The 23,141-nt window shown below is 50.1% G+C and overlaps 6 protein-coding genes across 6 annotated transcripts; 4 read left to right on the top strand and 2 right to left on the bottom strand.

The window, feature by feature from the left end:
- Positions 1-1,220: 1,220 nt before the first annotated feature.
- Positions 1,221-2,465, bottom strand: gldB (putative glycerol dehydrogenase (GldB)). Its single transcript, XM_025529301.1, has 2 exons — positions 1,866-2,465; positions 1,221-1,804 (listed from the first exon to the last, which is right to left on the bottom strand). The coding sequence occupies exons 1-2, from the start codon at positions 2,271-2,273 to the stop codon at positions 1,235-1,237; spliced, it is 978 nt and encodes a 325-aa protein (XP_025389911.1). The 5' UTR covers positions 2,274-2,465; the 3' UTR covers positions 1,221-1,234.
- A 995-nt stretch (positions 2,466-3,460) lies between these two features.
- On the top strand, positions 3,461-3,970 carry BO83DRAFT_242890 (uncharacterized protein). Its single transcript, XM_025526977.1, has one exon. It carries the CDS (start codon positions 3,602-3,604, stop codon positions 3,917-3,919), a length of 318 nt encoding a protein of 105 aa, XP_025389912.1. The 5' UTR covers positions 3,461-3,601; the 3' UTR covers positions 3,920-3,970.
- On the top strand, positions 3,738-5,897 carry BO83DRAFT_377395 (phosphatidyl synthase). The gene has a single exon (XM_025530978.1). The coding sequence runs from the start codon at positions 4,052-4,054 to the stop codon at positions 5,480-5,482; it is 1,431 nt and encodes a 476-aa protein (XP_025389913.1). The 5' UTR covers positions 3,738-4,051; the 3' UTR covers positions 5,483-5,897.
- Positions 5,898-7,799: 1,902 nt separating this feature from the next.
- BO83DRAFT_462917 (KR-domain-containing protein) lies at positions 7,800-11,552 on the top strand (the record flags this gene model as incomplete). The annotated part of the gene is made up of 7 exons (XM_025537305.1): positions 7,800-7,842; positions 7,899-8,443; positions 8,574-8,958; positions 9,064-10,187; positions 10,216-10,305; positions 10,357-10,671; positions 10,725-11,552. 7 exons carry the CDS (start codon positions 7,800-7,802, stop codon positions 11,550-11,552), a joined length of 3,330 nt encoding a protein of 1,109 aa, XP_025389914.1.
- Positions 11,553-11,903: 351 nt separating this feature from the next.
- Positions 11,904-13,730, bottom strand: BO83DRAFT_462919 (putative MFS transporter; the record flags this gene model as incomplete). The annotated part of the gene is made up of 3 exons (XM_025537306.1): positions 12,831-13,730; positions 12,541-12,774; positions 11,904-12,453 (listed from the first exon to the last, which is right to left on the bottom strand). Exons 1-3 carry the CDS (start codon positions 13,589-13,591, stop codon positions 11,904-11,906), a joined length of 1,545 nt encoding a protein of 514 aa, XP_025389915.1. The 5' UTR covers positions 13,592-13,730.
- A 1,125-nt stretch (positions 13,731-14,855) lies between these two features.
- Positions 14,856-22,701, top strand: BO83DRAFT_462927 (type I polyketide synthase; the record flags this gene model as incomplete). The annotated part of the gene is made up of 7 exons (XM_025537308.1): positions 14,856-15,317; positions 15,378-17,181; positions 17,252-19,529; positions 19,602-20,463; positions 20,526-20,888; positions 20,953-21,284; positions 21,336-22,701. The coding sequence occupies 7 exons, from the start codon at positions 14,856-14,858 to the stop codon at positions 22,699-22,701; spliced, it is 7,467 nt and encodes a 2,488-aa protein (XP_025389916.1).
- Positions 22,702-23,141: the final 440 nt, after the last annotated feature.

The raw sequence follows: 23,141 nt of genomic DNA on the forward strand, positions 1-23,141 counted from the left end.
ACGCAGATAGTACTCCTGGTATACCATCCAACCCACCGTATCACATTCAATCCCGATAAATGTACTCCGTACACAGTATCCATAACTCCATTAAATTCTCTATCCCGACTGGACAACTCCTAGTAAGTACCGGGTTTTTTACCCCTCTCTACGTACTACTACTTCGTAGTCAGTGGTATCACATCAACCAGATAAATAATTGAATATTAAGTACTAGGGCTAGGGCACCATCACAACCAAAACCCCCCCCCTCCCCACTCCCCCAAACAGTACTAACTACTAACACGCAAGCCCCCTTACCCAATTCAGCCATTCGGTGTTTTAGGGCTTCTTCCACATTTGCCCACCGAGGAGGAACCCGGATACTACCTATATTCCGAGATTTTCCGACACGAGCCCATGACTAGCCTGCTTCGGTTAGAGTACCGGTCCCCCTCTCCTTTTGTTAATTGTTTTGGTTCCAGGTACGCTTGATACATACATACATCATGATATGATGAAAAAAGCCATTGCCATGCAATAAAAGGAATTGATACAAGGATTAGTTGCATATATGTAAAATATGTTAATGGTGTGGTCGATGAAGGTTCTAGATTGCTCGTTATGAAAGTTTTGCCACATGATATTTCTATTATTTTTTTTTCCTTCTTTCAGATGCTATCTTCATTGTTTCGTAGTAGTGTCTTAGATATTTTGTGTTGTTGGATGTTAGAAGGGAGGAATGGAGGAATTGCTCTGACGTCATTGCGCACTAGCCCCGTCAACGCATGGAGGACAGTCCTCCGACACTCCGAGTAAGTAACCTAACTTACTAGGATTAGTCCCGTCTCCCGTCTCGTCTCCATCAAGCCACTTAGGTTTGCTAACTGTGATTCGGCTGGCAAGCACATGCATGCATGCATGAATGGGTTGAGGTTTCATTTGAACTGTTGGTGGGAGCGACAATTTGATGGCTGGTATTGGCGGATAGGTGGTTTTTCATTATTAAATCATTATTTTTTATGATGGCCCTTTTTTTGTTTCGTCTATTTTGTATTCATTCTTAGGGGAAAAGGGGAATGAAAGTGAAATACATGGATTGCTTTCTATACGTATTGTATTGTGGTGTAATCTGTTTTGCTTTGATTGCTAGATACACATTTCATCTCAATTCGTCCATCCACTCATAAGCTCATTCGGTCCAATTTTACTAATTTATGGCCTGCATAAATCAAAAATCGCTCTCTATCATCATCTAAGCGGACAGGTTCTTGGCGGTCTCCTCGGGCCACACGTCGTAGCCAAAGGTGTCCTTCATGTTGACGAAGCGGAAGTGACGACCCTCGGCCACCTTGTTGACGGCCTCGTACTCCTCATCCGTGAGCTGGATGCTCTTGAAGTTGGACTCGATACGGGCGGGGTTGGAGCTCTTGGGGAGCACAACGTAGCCACGACGCAGACCCCAGGCGATGAGCACCTGCGCCAGAGTGTAGCCGCCCTTCTTGGCGATGTCGTTCAGCGTCTGGTTCTCGCTGACCTTCTCACCCGTCGTGGGGACCTGGTTCTGGGAGCCCAGGGGAGAGTAGGCCTCGGGCAGGATGTCGTGCTTGAAGCAGTAGTCAACGAGCTCCTGGTTGGGCAGGAAGGGGTGGATCTCGATCTGGTTGACGTGAGGCTTGACCTCGGCGTACTTGAGGAGCTTCTCCAGACCCTCGATGGTCCAGTTGGAGACACCGATCGCCTTGGCCTTGCCCTCCTTGTAGATCTTCTCCATGGCCCTCCAGGTGGGCTCGGGGTTCTCAGTGAGATCCTTGAGGATCACGTACTATAGAAGTATCAAGTCAGCTCTGCTCTGATGCTAGAATCATGAGGGGAAATAAACATACCTTTCCATCAGGGCCAATCTTGGGCTTCTCCTGAGTCTCCTTCTCGGCGGCAATGGGCCAGTGAACGAGGAAGAGGTCAATGTAGTCGACCTTGAGCTTCTTGAGGGAGCTCTCGATGGACCACTGCACATCCTCGGGGCGGTGGAGGTGGTTCCAGACCTTGGTGCAGATGAAGATGTCCTCACGCTTGACGGAGGGGTTGGCAGCGAGGAAGTCCTTGACGGCATCACCAACCTCACCTTCGTTCAGGTAGTACCAGGCACAGTCGAGGTGACGGTATCCGGTGTTGAGAGCGCAGGTGACGGCCTTGTAGGTCTCACCGGTGGCACCCTCGTTGGCGAAGGTACCGAAACCGACGCCGGGGATCTTGACGCCGTTGCTAAGAGTGAAGGACTGTCCGGAAGACATGGTTGTGTAAGGGTATCGAAGTGATGGTGGAAAGAAGGAATTGGGTATATTTGGTATAGTTGAAGAGGAAGAAGAGGCAGAGAAGCCGAGGGATGAGTACAAATAGCGGGTGGGAGGGGAAGAAGTCACTTGGTAGTATGGGCGAGGAGGGGCTCTCGTTGAGAAGGCAACTCTACAGGCAAGAACAGCAAGTGGGGTGGAGGGGGGTGTGTTGATGAGGGGTATGATGCTATTGCTGCTACTAATTATTATTCTGCAGGGTCATTTTCTTTGACTTTTCGGTTTGCGGTATGTACACTTGTACTACTTTTTACTTCACCAAGCTATCTTGGAAAAGAACCATTCACGCTTGACCTTGGTGTTCGATAATTTTCTATTCCAAGCTCGAGCTTGGGGGAGCTCCTGAACAAATTTCCCTGTGAAGCTTCCATGACGGCATGAACACGTTTTGGTTTTTGGCCTGAGGAAAGAAAGCCCACTTTTTTCTGGATCCTATTAATTCATTTCGAATTTCTCATTTCCCAAACCAGACGGGGAAATTGCAATTACCAAAAAAACGAGAGACATGGAGCCCATGACATCATTGGATGTATTGGTTTCGAAACGGCGCGAGCGTTTGACCCGCCGCCGCCCGCTCGATCGTCATCGGCTCCAGCGATCTGTGGCTCGTTCGTGAGTGGCATTGCCCGTAGCGACCAATCATTGTCCCACACAGTCCCGCTGGCACCCCCTCCTGTCCACTCAACTTGCAGCAGCTTCTTCCTTCTTGAGTGGTTCGTCCTGCGAACCAATTTCCAGCCTGGCCAATAATGTCTCACAGAATCCGGTGATGCCACTCCCCAGTAGCCCTCCCGCCCCGCCGCGGTGGGCAGGTTCAGGCTACCATCTGCAGCCACGATGCTGCGCCGGCAGTGAAAGTGGTGTGAAGAGTGGGACTTTTTGTGGTGTGTGTGTATGTATGTGTGTGTCTGTTTAATGCCTCAGAACTCCCCGCCCCGACACTGTTCCGAAAGGAGTAGTAACTTGAATACCTGCATGGTAATTGGCATTGGCATTTGTTATGTGTGGTATGTCGTAGTATTGAGCATGTCATAAATTACCACCAGCCAGGGTCCAGCGGTCACAGTCTTGAAAGATTACAACAGAGCTCCACCTACAACCTGCCCAGAAAAAAAGTAGTGGACTTTCTTTTTTGTAAGACCAGTTACTTACTAGACTAAACTACATCCATCAAGCTGCCATTGTTGGCTCCGCTCTCCTCCAGCGAAACTACGAAATGTCGCAGCTAATCATCTCCCCGTAAATAATGACGACGAGAATTCCTAGGGATGATGATACGCCCCTCCCAACCCAGTCGGTGGATCCGGATGGCTGATTTGGCCGCAGCGCTGTCTCCGTATGGCTGCACCCAGGATAAACACCCTCCTTGTCGGTGGTACGCCTTCTCCCCTCGTCCGCTGGGACCTTACCGCCACTGTAGTTCTGCTGAAGAAAGCTTGTTATATATGATCCTCTTCGCCTCCCTTCTCTTTCTTTTCCATCTTCATCCTTCTCTTTCACATCATCCTCCTCTTCCATCTTCCTCCGGTGACAATTGCTTGCAGGTGACGCCCATTGGTTGTCTTCCTGTTTTCGTCTCCGAGTGATATCATCCTTTAATCTTTCCTATCTTATCATCTATCTCCCTCCCCCTCCTATATATCCTTTCAACTCTCCTGACCCTTTGGTCTTTTGTCAATTGAACCCCTCTACAACCTCAATTTCTTCAGCAATTCATCATGCCTCGCTTCGACGACGCTGATTTCGCCGTGGACGCTGCCCCTGCTCCGGGTGCCCGCTCCCCCCGCGACGCTCGTGGTAGCGCTGCTGGCTCTCTGCCCATCCCCAACGATGCTGGCAACACTGTCGAGATCCCCGCTACTCGCAGCTCCATCAGCGATGCTGCTCAGTACATGCACAACCTGAGCTTTGCTCCCTCCTCCCGGGACCGTCGTGGCTCCCGCAACTCCTTCGGCACTTCCCTGCCCATCCCCAGATCTCCCCGTGTCTCTCGTCTTTCTTCGGTGGTCACTGCGGATGTTTCCCGCGACATCCTGGCCTCTCAGGTCCAGGACATGTCCAAGGAGAAGGTCGCTGCCGCCAAGAACATGGCCTTCGCTTTCGATATCGATGGTGTCTTGGCCCACGGTAACGAGGCCATTCCGGAGGCCAAGGAGGCCCTCGCGATGCTCAACGGTGACAACGAGCTGGGCATCAAGATCCCTTACATTCTCCTGACCAACGGTGGTGGTAAGACTGAGGACGAGCGCTGCGCTCAGCTCACCGAAGTCCTTGGCTGCCCCATCTCCACCGACCAGTTCATCCAGTCTCACACCCCAATGCAGGCGTTGGCCGAGTACTACGATACCGTCCTGGTCTGCGGTGGTGAGAAGCAGAAGATCCGCAAGGTCGCTGAGAACTACGGCTTCAAGAACGTCATCCACCCCAAGGATGTCCTCGCCTGGGACCCCACCATCTCCCCCTGGGGCTGCTTCCACGAGGAGGACCGTCTCGAGGCCAAGCCCCGGGACTTCTCTAAGATCAAGTTCGACGCTATCCTGGTGTTCGCTGACTCTCGCGACTACGCCACTGACATGCAGCTCATCATGGACCTCCTCCTGGCTGAGGACGGAAAGCTGCTGACCCGCGCCAAGGACCCCGTTGCTTCCCGCATCCCGGTCTACTTCTCCCAGGGTGACCTGGTCTTCCCTACCGACCACAAGGGTCCCCCCCGTCTGACCCAGGGTCTCTTCCGTATCTCCATTGAGGCTCAGTACAAGGCCCTCACCGGTGTCGACCTGGAGCGTGTCGTCTACGGCAAGCCCGAGCGCGCCACCTACACCTACGCCGATGAGGTCATGAAGGCCTGGATGGAGCAGATCCACAACGAGAACCGTCTGCCCCAGAACATCTACATGGTCGGTGACAACCCGGCCTCCGACATCTGCGGTGGTAACATGCACGGCTGGAACACCTGTCTGGTGCGCACCGGTGTCTTCCAGGGCAAGGACAACGACGACAACAACCCGGCCAACTTCGGTGTCTTCCCCAACGTCCTGGAGGCCGTCAAGTCTGCCGTCCGCAAGGAACTCGGCCAGGACTTCAAGTTCAAGTGGAACCCCAAGGTCAACCCCGTCCTCCACGGCGACGGTGCCTCTGCTGTCGAGTAAACGCATTAACATCGGCGCTTGCTTTTTCTTTCTCTCCACACCACTTTTTCTCATCCATTTTGTTCACATCTTGATCGATGTTAGACATTTCTTTTGCATGTTACGGCTTACGGATTTGGACTACTGATATCCATCGTCGCTCCTGGGCCACAAAAAATCGCCATCAGCGAGTCGACTGATTTTGTTTTGGTTTTAATGTTTCCATTTTTGGACTCTTTAGACTGGGTTTGTCATTTTTCTCCCACTGTCATGTTCACATACACATTTCACATACCAATGATGTCTCTTCCACTGGGCTGGTTAGATGGATTGGATTGGTTCGGGTTACTTTTAGACTTTTTGCTTTTGCTTTTGGTTACATGGAAATCTACTACAACCCTGCAATGTTGCAGCCGGTTTCTTTCCCACCCACCCAATAACCGTTCTCAGTAAAATCAAGTAACTTCCAATAAACTTCGTCACGAGTAGTAAAAGTAAAAGTAAAAACTTAACCATTGTAGCTTTCTACCTCTTATCCCAATTCTCGAAAAACTCTGGTACCGAGTCGTGACGACATTGTCGCCGCGTGCGGTCGGACTTTTTGAAACTCAATTTTCCTGCTGTCATTCCATGTGAAACCCTCAAATGAGCAGTTAGGAAATGAGAATAGTAATCTCGGATCCTCATCCAATGAGATAACTCAAGCATCTCAGCGGAAGCTTCCGATTCATCCACCCACCCATCCCGTGTACGAGATCCCCGAGCGTTGGATAATCAAATGGTGGTGGTGGCTGCTGCTGCTGCTTTCGAGCCGAGCGATGGATCGATACTTACATTCCCGTTCCGGTTCCCGATGCGGGCGAGTTTGGGCTTGGCTGGGGGGTTATTCTCGGAACGTCCCGGGTGTCACTTCACTTGAGTAGTATCGGATTCAAGTCTTCTCGGGAATTAGTTTCGGGGGTCGTTCTCGATTAGGATTGTTATACGATTTTGTGTAGTAATTCATCCGTTGATACATGTATGCTGCATATACTAGTGTAGTGCTGTGGAATGGGTAATCCTGTCATGCAATGGCAGTGGATGATATTTGATGCAACTTCGGCTCGGGTTCGGGGTCAGGGTTGGCTCGTCTCGGGCTGGGGTTGCTGGACATCTACCGAGTCCGGGAAAATGTAGTGCAGGTCGGGAGTTGTACTTCCTTCTTACTCTAGTCTAGTAGTAGTGAATTCTTTAGAGGGGCCTTTGTCACTTGTATTGATGCGTGCTAGCACCAATGCTTGGAATCAAAGGTGGATGGCCTTGTTGAGTTGTGTACCTTTTTCTTTATTGGATGTTGGATGGGGCTGGTTGGGGGGGAGGTTGTTGTGGGGTTTAATTCATGATATAGGGTATTTGGTGTTAGTTTGATGGTGATTATCACGACTATTACTACGTCAACTTGTGAGATTGAGGGATGTAGTTTTGATGTATGTGTCATTACATGTTGGTTAGGATGAGGTACAGTTTTAGTAGAGCTATATAGGGCTTCATTCCTATGTCTGGTACACTCAGCTACTGCCGAGAACTAGTAATGGACTGGTTGTTAATGTGGATGGTTTCCTGTTTTGGGTTCCGTATGTTGGTGGTCGATAATGCTTAGTAGGTGGTCTTACTTTTCTATGCTGTTGTGGTAGTGTGCAGGGATGATGTAGCAACCCTAGGAAATGATTCCTATGAGGAGGATTATATTATTGAGGAGAAAGGGAAGAGAGGAGTGTCCCTCGAAAGGAGAGAACCAGGGCCGCAACTGCTAGTTGATTAGCCCGCTTATCAGTGGAACTACACAAAGGAGTATTGGCGAGAGACCCGCGTAAGTCAGGAGCAGCGCCAACAGTCAGAGCCTCGACATGATCTACTGGGCAGACGGGTGGCCGGCCTCTCTGACACCAACCATGTCTGGAAAAATGCTCTACGGCTTCGGGATGTGCCGTGGCTAAGGGATCATCGCGTGAGTGGATGCGCCTGGACAAGCGTGAGTCCTATTATCTGACCATCTAGACAGGTTGGCAGCGAGCTTTTGCTACCTGGTGCAGCGTACATTGCATTGGCTATTGAAGCCCTGTGGCAGATTAGCGACACTTCATTCAGCCCCTATAATGGAGTTTGCTTGAAAGACTTTAACTTTCAGCAAGGGCTTGTAATCCCGGACAACGAACGTGGGATCGAGGTAGCGATAAGGGGTCCGACTGGTATACATTGACTGTCGAGTCTCTTCTGGACAACCGCTGGAGTACCCATTGCGGTGGCTATATAACGGCTCGTAAGACCAAGCTCAATATATCCAGCCAGTGTCACCAACATGTCATTAAGATATTGCATCAACGTACCAACCCCAACAGGTGGTATAAATTGTTCGATCGAGTTGGAGTCTTTTATGGCAGCACGTTTAAGCGCTTAGGGCAGGTCGAATCCAACGGCAGGGATTACGCAGCAGCAAGTACCATCGGGTTGAACCAAAAAAGTGGGACGATTGACGGCGAATCAAGATATGTCATGCATCCGGGGACCATTGATGCCTGTTTTCAGCTTGCCATTATCTCCTTCGAGCAGGGACGATATAATGTCATGCCGTACAGCACCATCCCCATGCGGGTCGAAGAGATGACCATTGCTTATCCCGAAGAGACCGAAGGAAATGCATTTGCTTGGACAGAGGAGTGCCAGCGCCCCTTCTTCCGATCACACATACAGCTAGTTAATTCGAACGGAATCCCTTTGCTGGAATGTACGGGGACATGGTTCAAGAAGCACGAGATGAGCTGGTCGGCTCGCTCGACAGCAGTCGCTCCATATCAGAAGTACATGCAATACCGGTGGCAACCTGACATTGACTATGCAGCTAAGACTCAGGGACAGTCATTTTACAAGTCGCTCGAAGAGGCTGCCCACGAATTAGTTGGCCTGATTAACCACAAGCGGCCGATGCAAAGAGCGTTCGTCGCTGTAGGGGACGACTATAGCCTCGACGCGCCATTTTTCCGTTACTGGAAAATCAACTATTGCTGAGATGTTTGACGAGAATGTCAAAGAGAAACTAAAGTTCAATCTACCGGAGGATATATCGATAATACAGCTCTCACCAAAAATATCCCAGTTATCTTCAAGCTTGCAGGGCGCACATGAACTTATCATTTTCAAAGGCCAGCTGAATACAGCCATTTTTCAGGAACTACAATCGATTCTGGCGCCCACCGGTAGGATGCTCATAATGCAGGACGGAAACACATCGGTAACTAGCAGCTGTCTGGACTGTCCTTCCATAATATCTAGGCCAGCGTTAGAGCTATGTGTCTCACAGACTAGTCTGCTTCTCTCCCAGGAGTTAGAAGATGGAGGGGATCGACAACCAGAGCCAACAGCGATTACCTTGGTGGTCCTGGAAGTGGCTGTCGATGTAGTAAATCTTCACCAGACTAAGCATGCGTTGCACCAAAACACGGTTATCCTTGACATTGATGGTAGTATTCTGTCAAATCCTTGTGAAACACAATTTAATATGCTCAAGAAGATAGTTCTCTCCGAGGAAAATGTGCTTCTTTGACTCACTTTGGGTGTCAACCAAGGCCGCACTGCCGAAGGCGGGCTGAGTCTAGGATTTCTTCGGGTTGTCAGATCGGAGCATCCTGGAGCTAAGATCCTATCGTTGGATGTCGACTGGGAGGAGTCTCCCCATAGCATCGCACAGGCTATGTTGACAGTCCAGGGAGCTGCAGCACCTCGGAGCTCTGGCCAGGAGACGGAGTTCTGGCTTCACAAAGGCATTCTCCATACTAGTCGATTGGTACCATGGACATGTCCCAGTACGTCTCCGAAGGATAGTCAGACGGTGAAATTGCCACTGGAAACGCCGCTACAGAGCGACTTTGTGAAAAGCGAGTTCATCTTCAGGGCCAATGAGGAGTTTTCGATGGACTCAAAGGAGGACGAAATATGTCTCCAGGTGGAGATGACTGAGTACCAGGGTTGGGCTACTGACCAACGCACAAAGCAACCGGTCGTCGTTGTCGGCCATACAATTTCCAATTATTGCGAAAGTACACTTCGTCAGGTAGTCACACTCTCCGCACAGAGTGGGTATCAAACCATCGTCAAGGCAAAGAAAGGTGCCTGTTTTGAATATGAAGGTCTCGACCCAGCACTTCTTTGTGCTGCCCTTCCAACTGTATGCAAAGTCCTTCTCTGCATGAGCTGGCTAGGAAGAGCCCAAAAGAATGATCGTATCCTGTTTTTACAAATGCCCCTCTTGTTTGCTAAGATGGCCATCAGTTTTAGTAAGGGACTGAATGCCCAGATCACGGTGGTTGTACGAACACAAGAAGAGAGCGAAGAACTGTATGAAGCCTCGCCGTCCGGCATCCCGATTGTTGTCGTTGAGGATATGCATGCATCTCATATGTCACCAGTTCTCGAAGCTACCTCCGGAACATTTTCACTGGTGATATGCAATCGATTCTCGGCAGCTGGCCAAGAGGCATGGAAACATATATCAGCGGCCGGTCGGTTTGTCTTATGCTATGAGGAATTGGAAGGGAAGCTGGATACAGGTCCTTTTACCAAGGGTGCTTCTTTCCTGCCGATGGGATACGAAAACCTCGGTACACGACAAGAGATGGCGGCTGAAATCCTACAGGATGGGTCAGAGTTTTTTGAAGAAGAACAAGGACATCTGGACGTCCCATGTGCCAGTGTACAGCATTGATCAAATGCCCACGCAGTCAAATGGCAACCAGACCAATGCGTCTCCTGGTTCAGCTGGAGAGGTACATGCGGCAGTGCGATTCAACTATGGTGAAACTTCGGTGAAGGTATGTTGCAATTCTCACTAGTCTCGTGTTTTACAACTCTGAAAACTGCAGATCCTACCTCCGCTCCAACGGGCCAAGTTCTTCTCTGATGCAGCATACCTACTCATCGGCGGCCTCGGCGGCCTTGGAAGCAGTCTGGTCCGCTGGATGGTGAAACGAGGATGTCGACATTTCATTTTTGTGTCACGCTCAGGCGCAACGCAGCCAAAGGCAGCACAGACCGTTGAGCTTGCTGAAAAGGCCGGCGCATCTGTACAGGTATTTCAAGCTGATGGTGGCAATGAGTCCGATATGAGAGCCATTGTCGCCCGAGTGATGAAAGAAAGACCGATCCGCGGTGTGGTGCACGCTGCAATGGTACTGCAGGTAAACAACTTCATCATCTCCATCTCCAATAACATGATCTAATCATCCATTAGGACGGCCTACTCCAGGGCATGACAGCAGCAGAATACCAAGCTGCCGTCACCCCCAAACTCCGCATAGCACATGTCCTCCATTCCGTCCTCATCAACGCTCCACTAGACTTTTTCGTCATGACCAGTTCGATCTCGGCCACAATAGGAACACCAGGCCAGACAAATTACAGTGCCGGGAACAGCTTCCTCGATGCTTTCGCAGTATACCGCCAGTCCCTTGGTCTACCCGCCTGCTCAATCGCACTCCCCATGGTCCTCGACGTCGGCGTAGTAGCAGAAAACCAAGCCGTCGAGGGCTCTCTCCAGCGACTAGGCTTCTACGGGATAGACGAGGTAGAGATGCTCGAGGGTCTCGAAGTCGCCATGTCTCCGAACAGTCCCAGCCATCTTGTACTAGGGCTCGATCCTTCCCTGCTACACCGTTCTGCGGGTACAAACCGTCTATTCTGGCATGGCGATGCTCGTCTACGCGGCGTACAGCGGGACTTGGATCTTTTGCAGGGTTCGTTGAGTGCTTCGAAGCCGGATGGGGAAGTCATCGGTGATGGGGAGGAGCTGAATTATGAGACGCTAATGGCGCGCGTTGGAGGTAGGATTATACAAAAATGCGCGAGTATGTTGGGAAGGGAGATTGATGAAATTAATTTCAGCAAAGGGACTGTTGCCTCGTATGGACTGGATAGTATGATTGGGTCCGAATTGCAGCAGTGGTTGTTTGGGGAGTTTGGACTAGCTTTGAGTTTTCACGCATTTACTGCGCCGGAGATGACGTTTGAGGGGTTGACGAGGCAGGCGGTTGAGGCGCTCGGGGTGGGTGGTGCGAAGTGATATACAGGTTGAGAGACTGACTTGAAGTGTGAGGGATCGAAGAGGGTGAAGGGGTTCTGCTGAATATGTTATAGTATCCTCTGAAACAAGAATGCCAGATTTCGGTTATGAATGTAATTAATAATTAAACTATTTTCGAGATATTCTAGAAGTATGATTTCCCTTCCCTTCGCTAATCATAATGCCAGAGTCTATTATGTCCACTTCCTGCAGATGCACAACAACCCTATAAACCATACCAATGCAATATAGACAATGAGGTATAAAAACCAACAAACTTTTCCCAACCCAACACCCCAACCAGCAGAACAATAACCCACTAAGCCTCAAACCAACCCAGATAACAACAATCTAGTCCCTCTTCAACCCCACCCTCCCCGATCTCCTCAACCCAAAGAACCCCACCGCCGTACAAACCACCATCAACCCAAACATAGTCCAAAAGCTGGCCCGGTATCCCTCCATCAACGCCTCCTTCTCACTCTCTCCACCCTTCACCTTCTCCTCAGTCACAACCGTCGAAATCACCTGCAACACCGCCATCCCCAACGCACTCCCGAACTGCGCCGAGGTATTAAACACCGCTCCGGCCAACGCCTGCGTATCATCCGGGAACACATTCGTGATGACGATCAACCCTACCGTGAAGAGCGCGTCCGCGCTGATGGGCTGCAGGAGTTGCGCGACGAAGGCGTTCGCCCAGTATGTCCAGGTTGGGTTGATGACGGCCATGAGGAGCGGGGAGAAGGCGCAGAAGAAGGATGTGATGGTTACTATCCAGTAGGCGGGGATGCGGTGTACGAAGAAGCCAATTACGAGGTTGATGAGCACGCCGATGATCAGGCTGGGGAGGATGCGGATCGAGGCGCCGAGAGCGCTGAGGGATTGAATTTCTTGGAAGCTGTTTGATGTATTATATTTAGTACGTGGTGATAACAATAAAAGGAGGGAATAAGGAAGGGAACAGGGGCGGAAGGTGGGGACGTACAATAGACTGGCGAAGAGTTCCATGGAGTTGATTACTGCGTTGGAGAGGGCGACTGTGGCGCAGATGCTCGAGAAAGAGATGTTTCTCCATAGTGCGTTGGGGATTAGGGCTGGTTTTCCGCGCTTGACTTGGAAATGGACCCAGGTGATGAAGGTGGGGAGGGCGATGGCGGCGACGCAGAGGATGATGATGCTTTCTGCGGAGCGGATGCGGGAGGGGTTTGCGCTGAGGATGCTGTGTTTGTAGATTGGTTAGATTGGGGTAACGTGTTGGTGTTAGAGGGTACTCACGCGAGCAGGTAGCATAGCAACGCCATGAATGCTGAAGCAAGTCCAGCTCCCACCCAGTCGATCTTGGTTCGGACATTGCGGAGAATGTGTCCATCTCGCTGCACGGGGCTCTTGGGTAATGACCACAGTCCGATGACGGTGAAGAAGAGAGTGATTCCTCCGGCGATGTACCAGCCTGCGCGCCAGCCGATTGTGTCAATTAGAATTCCGCCTACTACTAGGCCCAGAGAGAATCCCAGTGGCTGGCTCAGGCCTATGCAGGAGAAGGCCAGGTTGCGGCCTTTACCAGGGGGCAGAAGCTGCGTGACGATGGACACCGAAGAGGCGAGATGCATTGAGAGACCAACACCCTGAAAGGCTCGCATGATCACCAGCTCAATGCCAGTTTGCGACAGACCCTGTCCAAGCATCAGGGCGCCGCTGGCGAGAGATCCGACTAGTTCCACCCATCGAGGGCCAATTGTATCGGCAATTGAGCCAGACAGAAGGAGTGTAGAAGCCGTCGCGAGACTGCATACGGAGGATGGCCATAGAGAGAGCGAAGGGGGCAGCTGGAGGTCTGCAGTGATGGTGGGGAGTCCGACTACGACCAAACCATTGATCACACTGGCCGTGAGAGTGACGGCAAAAAGCTGGGTGATGACAACGACTTGTTGCAGGCGCGACTTTCGGTCATCTTGAAGGGCTGAAAGTCGGACTTCTTCAGCGGAGAGACGGAGTGAGCTGAGCTCACTGGTCACTGAAGTGGTAGTTGTCGACATGGCGGCAATGTGCGAAAAAATTTGGAGATAGCGACGCCGAGAAGCATGTCATTTCTGGAACCCATTGCGGAGTCCCCGCACTGGACCCGCTTTTGACTCATTTGCCCTAACTATTCTCTATACGGAGGGCGCCCTCCACTGATTACGACATAGAAAATGAAGTGAACTTTGGGGAATAATAGTGGACTCTACCATATGATATGGGGGTTATCACTAAGCATATGGACACTTAGATGGATTGGCAGCGGGGTATGTTCCGAGAATGGATGTTGACCATTGTCTGTATATCAGGGTATGCCAGCAACAACAGGAAAATACTCATGATTCTGGGACTTAGAAACAGAGAATACTATTTAAGCAAATGATCTTTCACAGAACCATTATGGTGCCTAGACCTATCAGTCGTGATCAAATCCAAATAAGCTTTCTTAAAGTTGATATGTATAACCCACACAAATTACTTTTAGACAGAACAAAGACCACGGACGGTCCTCCATCGAGGAGAGCAGGAATAGTCAAGAAAGGTGGCTTGTCGCGTGAAGAAAGACCAGCTGCATCTGAACTGGTGTTTTCTGTGCTATCGAGTCGGAGCACATGAAAATTGCCCGGTTGGAGGATTACCGAATATAACCTTGCTTCACACGCCAGTTGTCTACCAAGGCCTAGATCCCTGCGCATGACTCTGGAGTTATAATTGTTGGAATAGTTAGGCCAAAGTATATATCGGTTGGTCGGTTTGGTTCCCCGTCAGCTGACCTGCCTGTCATTTCGCACTCCCCAATTAACTCTGTGCTTCAGTATCCAAACCAATCATCATTATACCATCGACTGAGGTCATTGTCTCGCCGTACCTTGCTCAATAACTTGTTGATAATTTTCTTCTTCCAATTGTTTCATTGGTCAACTGACATGCCCTGCGCCGGATCCACCGAAGTTGCTAAAGATGGGAGAGGTCAACGAGATGAATGTCACGTTTCTAAGCGAATGGTTGGGAATCATGGAACAAGAATAATGTTGATTACCCTTGGCATCCAATTAGCTTCAGCCAAGGTAAATTTATGCTACTTGTGTCCTATGGCCGTTGAAAGGGGCCTAATTGAAGGTTCCCGGATCTAAAGCTCCGCTGAAGGGCCATGCCGTTCGTCATACCTCATGCCAGTCTCGCTGTCTCGCTCTATTCTTATCATATGCAGATGATCTGCCACTCATCTCCCCTCAGTCACTCTTCCTCATATCCAATTCCTCTATGTTCATCAGACCCATAATGGATTCCAAAGATTCACCTACCCCGGCGCTGTCCGTGCAGCTCCCGAATGAGCCTGTGACCCATAATAAAACTGACAGCCCCTTGGAGCCGATAGCAATAGTTGGATTTGGATTGCGACTACCTGGGGCAATTCATACCGGGGAAGAACTCTGGAAGCTTATCACAGAGAAGCGATCCACGCGAAGTAAGATCCCCCAAAGTCGGTTTAATGTGAACGGATTCTATAGCCCAACTGGACGGGCAGGATCGGTCACGATGAAACATGGACACTTTCTCGCCGAGAGTGATAACCTGAAATATTTTGATACTTCCTTCTTCTCGATGAGTCCAAAGGAGGCGGACGATGTTGACCCCCAGCAACGGATGCTGCTCGAAGTTGTCTACGAATGCATGCAATCCTCAGGTCAAGTGAACTGGCGCGGCAGCAAAATTGGTTGTTATGTCGGAGTCTGGGGCGAGGTAAGTAGAGAAATAAGTATAGAAATTAAAAAGGACTGATCTAAGACGTTCTCCGGACAGGACTGGTTGGATCTCCATGCCAAGGATATCCAGGATGCAGGCATGTTCCGAGTCCTTGGGGGGCACGATCTGTCCCTCTCTAATCGAATAAGTTACGAATACAATTTGGAAGGACCCTCTTTCACCATCAAGGCCGGGTGTTCATCGTCCTTGATTGCTTTGCATGAAGCTATCCGAGCGATTCGTGCGGGCGATTGTTCCGGGGCACTGGTTGCGGGTACGAATCTTATTTTCTCGCCCACAATGTCCATTGCCACGGCGGAGAAAGGTACACTATCACCTGACGGTTCGTGCAAAACTTTTGATGTGGCAGCGAACGGATATGCCAGGGGGGAAGCTATCAGTGTCATCTATGTCAAGCCCCTTGGAGAGGCAATCAAAAATGGCGATGCAATTCGTGCCGTCATCAGGGCGACTGCAACTAATTTCGACGGCGAGACCCCGAGAATGGCAACGCCCAGCTCTGAAGCACATGAGGCATTGATCCGTCAAACATATCGAGAAGTGTCGCTCGACCCTAAGCAAACCGTTTTTGTCGAGGCTCATGGGATAGGTACACCTGTGAGTGACCCTGTCGAAGCTACGGCAATTGCACGAGTCTTCGGAGGTAATCAGGATCCAGTCTACATTGGAAGCGTCAAGCCGAACCTGGGTCACAGTGAGGGCGCTTGCGGGGTATCGTCTGTTGTGAAGGTCATACTAGCGTTGGAGAACATGAAACTTCCCCCGAACATAAACTTCTCGAGTCCGAACCCGAAAATACCCTTCAAGGAGGCTAACATGGAGGTCCCAGTCGACGTGATGAAATGGCCGTCCCATAAGCCGCTGAGAGCGAGCGTAAACTCCTTCGGTATGGCGGGAGCGAACGCACATGCAATCCTCGAGAGTGCTGCACCTTTCATGTCCCAATCTACTACATCCGACGCCGATAGCCAGGACTCGGAGGCAATCTGTGGAAATTCGAAATCGCTTCCGCGTCCTCGGAAGTTCATCCACGTAATATCAGCAGCACACCCAGTGTCACTGGCACAGAGCCTACTCGAGCATGAACGATATATTCGTTGCAATGCATCTTTGATGGCGGAAATTTCATACACTTTGTGCAATCGACGAGAACATCTAGCTAACAGAGTCTACTGTGTCACCAGTGCATCACACGATGCCTTGGTCTTCTCTCGCTTGACCAAAATCAAGGAGACGCCCACGATAACAATGGTCTTCCCTGGTCAAGGGTCCCAATGGGTAGGAATGGCTAAAGAGCTGATAATTGACTATCCCTCTTTCGACGAAGACATTACTGATATGGGCGGCGTATTGGCCAGACTGGAACATGCCCCTTCTTGGAATCTCAGAGAAGAATTGTTGGAGCCAGAACGCACTAGCAACCTATCCAAGTCAGAGTACTCCCAGCCGCTAGTCACGGCTGTTCAGGTGGCATTAGTGAACCTTCTTCGTCAATGGGGCATTTGGCCTGATGCAGTAATTGGTCACTCGGGTGGAGAGATCGCAGCCGCTTACGCTTCAAAGGCAATCACAGCCGAAGAAGCAATAACAATCGCATACTACCGTGGGTACTTGACCAAAGGATATCCACGGCCGGGTGGGATGGCCGCTATAGGGCTTGGCTATAAGGAAGTCGCGCGCTATTTGACTCAAGGGATCGTGATAGCGTGCGAAAATAGCCCGCAGAGTGTTACGCTATCAGGAGATCTCGATGTCTTGGACAAGGCCTGTGAAGCAATCAAGAGAGACGATCCGGGGTGTTTCGTTCGTAGGTTGAATGTGGAGATGGGGTATCATTCTCGTGGGTACCCAGTTTGCTCTTCTACAGATATACACAAATTGTTGAATTTTGAATATTGATCGTCCCACAGACCATATCCTGAACATTGGCGAATCGATTGAGTCCTTCTTGTGCCAGCATGTCCACAGCAAGGCTCCTGTAGTGCCGTTTTTCTCGAGTGTTTATGAAAAGAGAATAGACGGGCCAGGTCGTTTAAATGCGGGCTACTGGCGAGAAAACGCGGAAAAGCCTGTCCTATTCTATGGTGCTGTTAAGGATTTGATGGACAGCGAAGGATCCACCGAGCATCTTTTCCTCGAGATGGGTCCACATGGTGCCCTCAAAGGGCCGCTCCGACAGATTTCCCAAGAAGCTAACCGGTCTAAAGACATTTACGTCGCAGCCATGACAAGAGGCAAGGACTGCACCGAATCCATACTTCACATGGTCGGGGAGCTATACTTGAACAATGTATCAGTGGATTTCCAAAAGATCTGCCTAGCAAGGCGCTTGCTCACTAACCTGCCACTATACCAGTGGCACCATGAGAATGAGTATTGGTCCGAAAGCAGAATGTGCAAGGAGTGGAGGTTCCGTGAATTTCCTCACCACGAATTACTGGGCTCTCGCACCCTGGAGGGCAACGACCTACGACCCGAATGGCGGAACATGCTTCGTTTAGAAGATGTGCCATGGCTTTATGATCATCGAATTATCAATGATACCGTATTCCCCTGTGCAGGCTACCTTGCAATGGCAGTGGAGGCCATGCGACAGATCTCCTCAGACGACCGTTGCACCTTCCGGGATGTCATGGTGCACACAGCATTAATACTGGATGAGTCCAAGACAGTTGAGATGATCACGAATCTACATCCTATCCGGCTAACCACTAAGTTGGACTCTGATTGGTGGGAATTCAGCATGATCTCGTTCAACGAGACTGCCTGGATCAAGCACTGTGTAGGCCAGATCCGAGCGGGAGGCACGCATCCTACGTCAATACCGTCCTCTTCCCAGCATCCCCGGTCAGCCAACAGCCTGTATGCAATGATGAAGAGAATCGGTCTTAATTATGGTCCATGTTTTCGAGGGTTGACTGATGTGACTTGTCTACCGGGTAAGAACATGGCTTCTGCCAGGCTAGTGGCAACTACGGTATCTGAGTCTCCCTATGTCGTTCACCCAACAACCATAGATCACTGTCTTCAACTATTGGTTCCAGCAAGTTGTGGCGGTATTTACCGTCGCATATCCCATTTATGTGTTCCAACAAGGATCGAGCAAATCTATATCAGTGGAAGCAGGAGTTCCACGGATGCGGTCGTCGAGGCTGCTGCCACAACTAGCTCTACCAGTGCGATTTCTGGAAAAGTGGTAGCGAAGTCCGAAGAAGGCATTTTTCTGTCTCTAGCGGGAGTCAGGTATTCCCCTTTGGAAACAGATTCAATAGCGGACAAGCCTGATACGATCGGGGCGGCTAAATTACACTGGAAGCCCCATCTTCAACTGAACATGATACATTTCATGATCAGAACCAGTGAGAGCTCAAGAAAATGCTCAACAAACCTTGAACGACTGGAAAAACTGGCACTTCCGTGCATGGTTGAGATAGGCCATCGGACATTCCATCTGGACTGTGACATCAAGCACCTACAGAAGTTCCGCTCGTGGATTGGGCTCCAAATAGTTAGGGCATGGAACAACAAGTACGATTTGCTTCCAAACGCAGAGGAGATGTTATTTCACAGCACTGATGCCCGGCTCGCATTAATTCACGAGTTGAAACACCTCGTGTCGCAAACTGACGCTGGAATCGTAGCCGAGCTCATCACCAGGATTTTAGATAATTGCATTGCCCTCACCCAGGGGCAAGTGGACGGTCTGGAATTACTCCAAGCAGACAACGGACTTGGCAAGTATTATAATTTCGCCGAGTCTAGAACAAACTCAGTCAAGTTCTTCGCTTCTGCAGGTCATACAAATCCCACCTTGAGGGTGCTCGAGATTGGGGCTGGCACCGGAAGCGTCACGGCAACGGCCCTGCGAGGTCTAACCACATCCTCTGGCCCGGAGTGTGACCGCCTGTACTCGCTGTACACCTTTACTGATATTTCCGCTGGGTTCTTTCCCGCGGCGCAGAAAAGGTTCAAAGAATATCAAGGACTGGAATTCAAGACGCTTGACATCACGAAAGACCCAATCGAACAGGGTTTTGAGGCTAAATCATACGATTTGATCATTGCAAGCAATGTTCTACATGCCACTCCCATAATCCACGACACTCTGGTGAACGTGCGAAAGCTGCTTGCTCCCCGAGGCTACCTATTTTTGCAAGAATTATGCCCAACGATAAAGGCTACGAGCCTGTAAGTCTCCCATATTCCAACCTTTGTACTCGGCTCCTCTTGTCATAGTCCACGCTGACCCATTGCACAAAGAATTATGGGAATATTGCCAGGGTGGTGGCTGGGTGAGAATGATGGGAGAGTTAATGAGCCGTTCATGCCACCCCACAAGTGGGAATACGCTCTGAAATGGGCAGGGTACTCTAAGTCTGCCGAAGTCTACGACGGTCCTCGCCCATATCACATCAACGTCAACATGGTCTACCGGCCTGTACAAGAAATCCTACCCAATATTCGTCGCGTGACTGTACTCCACAATGTCGGACAGGATATCGAGGATCTACTAGATACGCTAACGATCCGTGGATATCAGGTCGACTTGAGCACACTTCAAGATGGACCTCCACCGGGTCAAGACATCATCTCAGTTCTGGAGCTCGAAGCACCGCTCTTCGCGAACATATCCCACGAAGATCTGATAGCCTTCCAGAAAATGGTGGCTAGACAAGGGAACAGCAAGATACTGTGGCTCATTCCGGCGGCCCAAAATGAAGTAAGCTCATCACCCGAGTTTGGCCTCACCCTTGGCCTCGCTCGAACGCTACGAGCAGAGAACTCTGTCTCATTCGCAACTCTGGAATCAAACGGGCTCAGAGACCGATTCGGCCTACATATTATAAGCATATTCGAAAACCTTCACAGCCATGATTCACTGGGATCACTCGACGCAGATAGCGAGTTCTTCAACCGTAATGGGACCATTCTAGTAGGACGATTTTATCCGGCCTCAGTGGCCCACGACCTGGCACTCACGGCATCCAAGCCTCACGCTGCTAATTTGGCCATCAGGCGCCCCGGACTATTGCAAACTCTACAATGGATCCCTTTGCCAACAAGAGAACCTGAGCACGGTGAAGTGGTCATTCAGCCGCGTTGCGCAGGCCTAAACTTTAGAGTAGGAACCCCCGTAATCTCCTGACTTCACCACCCTCGGGAAATACTAAGCCAAACTTCTAGGACGTGCTTTTTGCCATGGGAGTTCTTGAAGATAAAGAAACAAGTATTGGGCTGGAAGGCTCCGGTGTGGTAACAGACGTAGGTACTGGAGTAACGGATCTTCACATTGGCGATCGAATCATTTACCTCAGCAAAAATTGCTTTGCGACCCGTATCACGATTTCAGCTACGAAATGCGCCAAGATCCCGCAAAGCATTTCATATGAGGAAGCTGCCACTCTGCCTGCCGTCTATGCTACTGTCATCCACTCGCTTCTAGACGTCGGTGATCTACAGAGCGGCCAGTCAGTGCTGATTCACTCCGCATGTGGAGGCATTGGGATCGCAGCCTTGAACATCTGCCAGAGCATTGGTAGAGTCCAGGTGAGCCATTTCCCTTTTCAGTGATACTTCAAGTCTAATTGAGTTCGTGTCCACCAATGTGTAGGTTTATACAACTGTCGGAAACGAGGAAAAGGCTCGTTATCTTACAGAAGCCTTCAGCATCCCTCGCAGTCATATCTTCAATTCTCGTGACACCTCCTTCCGAGATGGTCTCCTTGCTGCTACTGAAGGCCGTGGTGTCGACCTGGTGCTCAACAGCTTGTCGGGAGAGCTTCTACATGCCTCCTGGCAATGCGTAGCTCCATGTGGTAAAATGCTTGAAATAGGAAAGGAAGACATTATTGGAAAGGCCCAGTTGAACATGGGTCTCTTCGAGGCAAATAGAAGCTTTATTGGTATCGATTTGAATGGACTTGACACTTCGAAGCGTCACCGGTATGTTCCAATTTCGGTGCATTAAACCAAACCATTAACATAATGATACAGGCTACTTGTCCGTACCCTTCAAATGCTCGAATCAGGAGACATCAAGCCTATTTCACCCATGACAGTCTTCTCTGCCGTTCAGATTGAGGACAGCTTCCGTTACATGCAGAAAGGCACGCACATGGGGAAGATCATCGTGACAATTCCAGAGGGAGGCCAGGACTTACCACTAGCTGCAACTACTCCTGACCTGACTCTAAGGGCCGATGCCTCTTATCTTCTTGTTGGCGGGATGGGCGGCCTGGGCCGAGCAATCGCGACCTGGCTCGTCGAGAGAGGCGCCAGACACCTCATCTTCTTCTCCCGATCGGCCGGAACATCAGAACTGGACCGGCGATTTATTGAAGAGCTAGAATGTCAGAGTTGCAGTGTCCAAACCATTCAAGGCAGTGTCATAAACAAAGAAGACGTTATGAGCATCGTCCAAGTCGCAAAGAAACCAATCAAGGGGGTTCTCCAGCTGTCAATGGTACTTCAAGACAAGCCATTCATGGAAATGGATCTCTCAGACTGGACCGCCGCAATTGAGCCAAAAGTCCATGGAACATGGAATCTACACCACGCGATGCCGGAAGTTCTGGACTTCTTCTTCGTTGCTGGATCCATTAGCGGGTCCTTCGGTTCACCAGGCCAAGCAAACTACACCGCAGCCAATGCATTCCTCAACGCCTTCGTCCAGTACCGCAGGAGTCTAGGTCTCCCCGCTTCAGTCTTACACATCGGTCTCATGGACGACATTGGCTATCTAGCTAGAAACAGTGACAAAGCAGATGCTCTTCGCGCCGCGGATGGGTACTTCCTCAGGGAGAAGGACCTCTTGGATTCACTCAATTGGGCCATTGTCAAATCCGCAGTGGATCCAATGGAAGATGGATCATTAACAATCGGGCTACGCTGCGACAAGCCTCTCTCCGATCCTTCCAATCGTATAATGTGGAGAAAGGACCCTCGCATGGCAATCTTTCACAACATATACAATGAGGCGCCAGCCAATAGCAGTGGTGGAAAAAGAGAGACCGACGTGCTTAAAAATTTCTTAACGTCCGTAGAAGCAGATCCGGAAACAATGCTTAATGACCCTGCTTCAGGGGAAGTAGTAACACATGAATTGGCTGTCAAAATTTACACCTTTGTGCTACAGCCATTGGAGGATCTAGATGCTGGAGTATCACCAGCCGCGCTGGGCGTCGATTCTCTTGTCACTATCGAGATCAGGAATTGGATAGAGAGAAGTTTGGGCGGCATTGAGATCAGCACATTGGAGATTCTGAATGCGGGGTCTATTGCTACTTTAGGGATGTCGGTGATAGAGGCGCTGAAGAAGAAGTTCGTTTCACAGATTGTGAGAGCGGAAGGGGGTGCGTAATGGGTATGAAGGTCCGTCAGAGGCGGAGATCAGCAAGATAGTAGTCATTACTCACTCATCAGTTTCTGGACTAGTCTGTGTTTACTTGGTATTTTCCAATGCGACTTTTGCTATGCAGTCAAATAAATTGCCAATGCTTAATGGTTATCATCTTCGTGGGGCTCATGATACCAGTAGTACTATGCAGGGTGGTCTATACTGTGTCTGGGGACCAAGCATAGCTGAACATTAAGAGTACTACTTCAAGTAGTACCTTTAGCGTGCGGCATTATATATTAGATAACAAGCATAAATTCTCCTATTCTGCCTGCCAGTAGTGAGCGCAAGTCGCCTACTTGACTGTAAAGTAACTTTTTAGATATCTGGCTCTTCTCTAGGTACTAGTGTTAAATCAGTCATTTGAAGGGCTGATGTTAAATAGAGATATCTGTTCTGGTTCT

This window comes from Aspergillus eucalypticola, assembly GCF_003184535.1.
Source record: "Aspergillus eucalypticola CBS 122712 chromosome Unknown BO83scaffold_8, whole genome shotgun sequence".
Lineage (NCBI taxonomy): Eukaryota > Fungi > Ascomycota > Eurotiomycetes > Eurotiales > Aspergillaceae > Aspergillus > Aspergillus eucalypticola.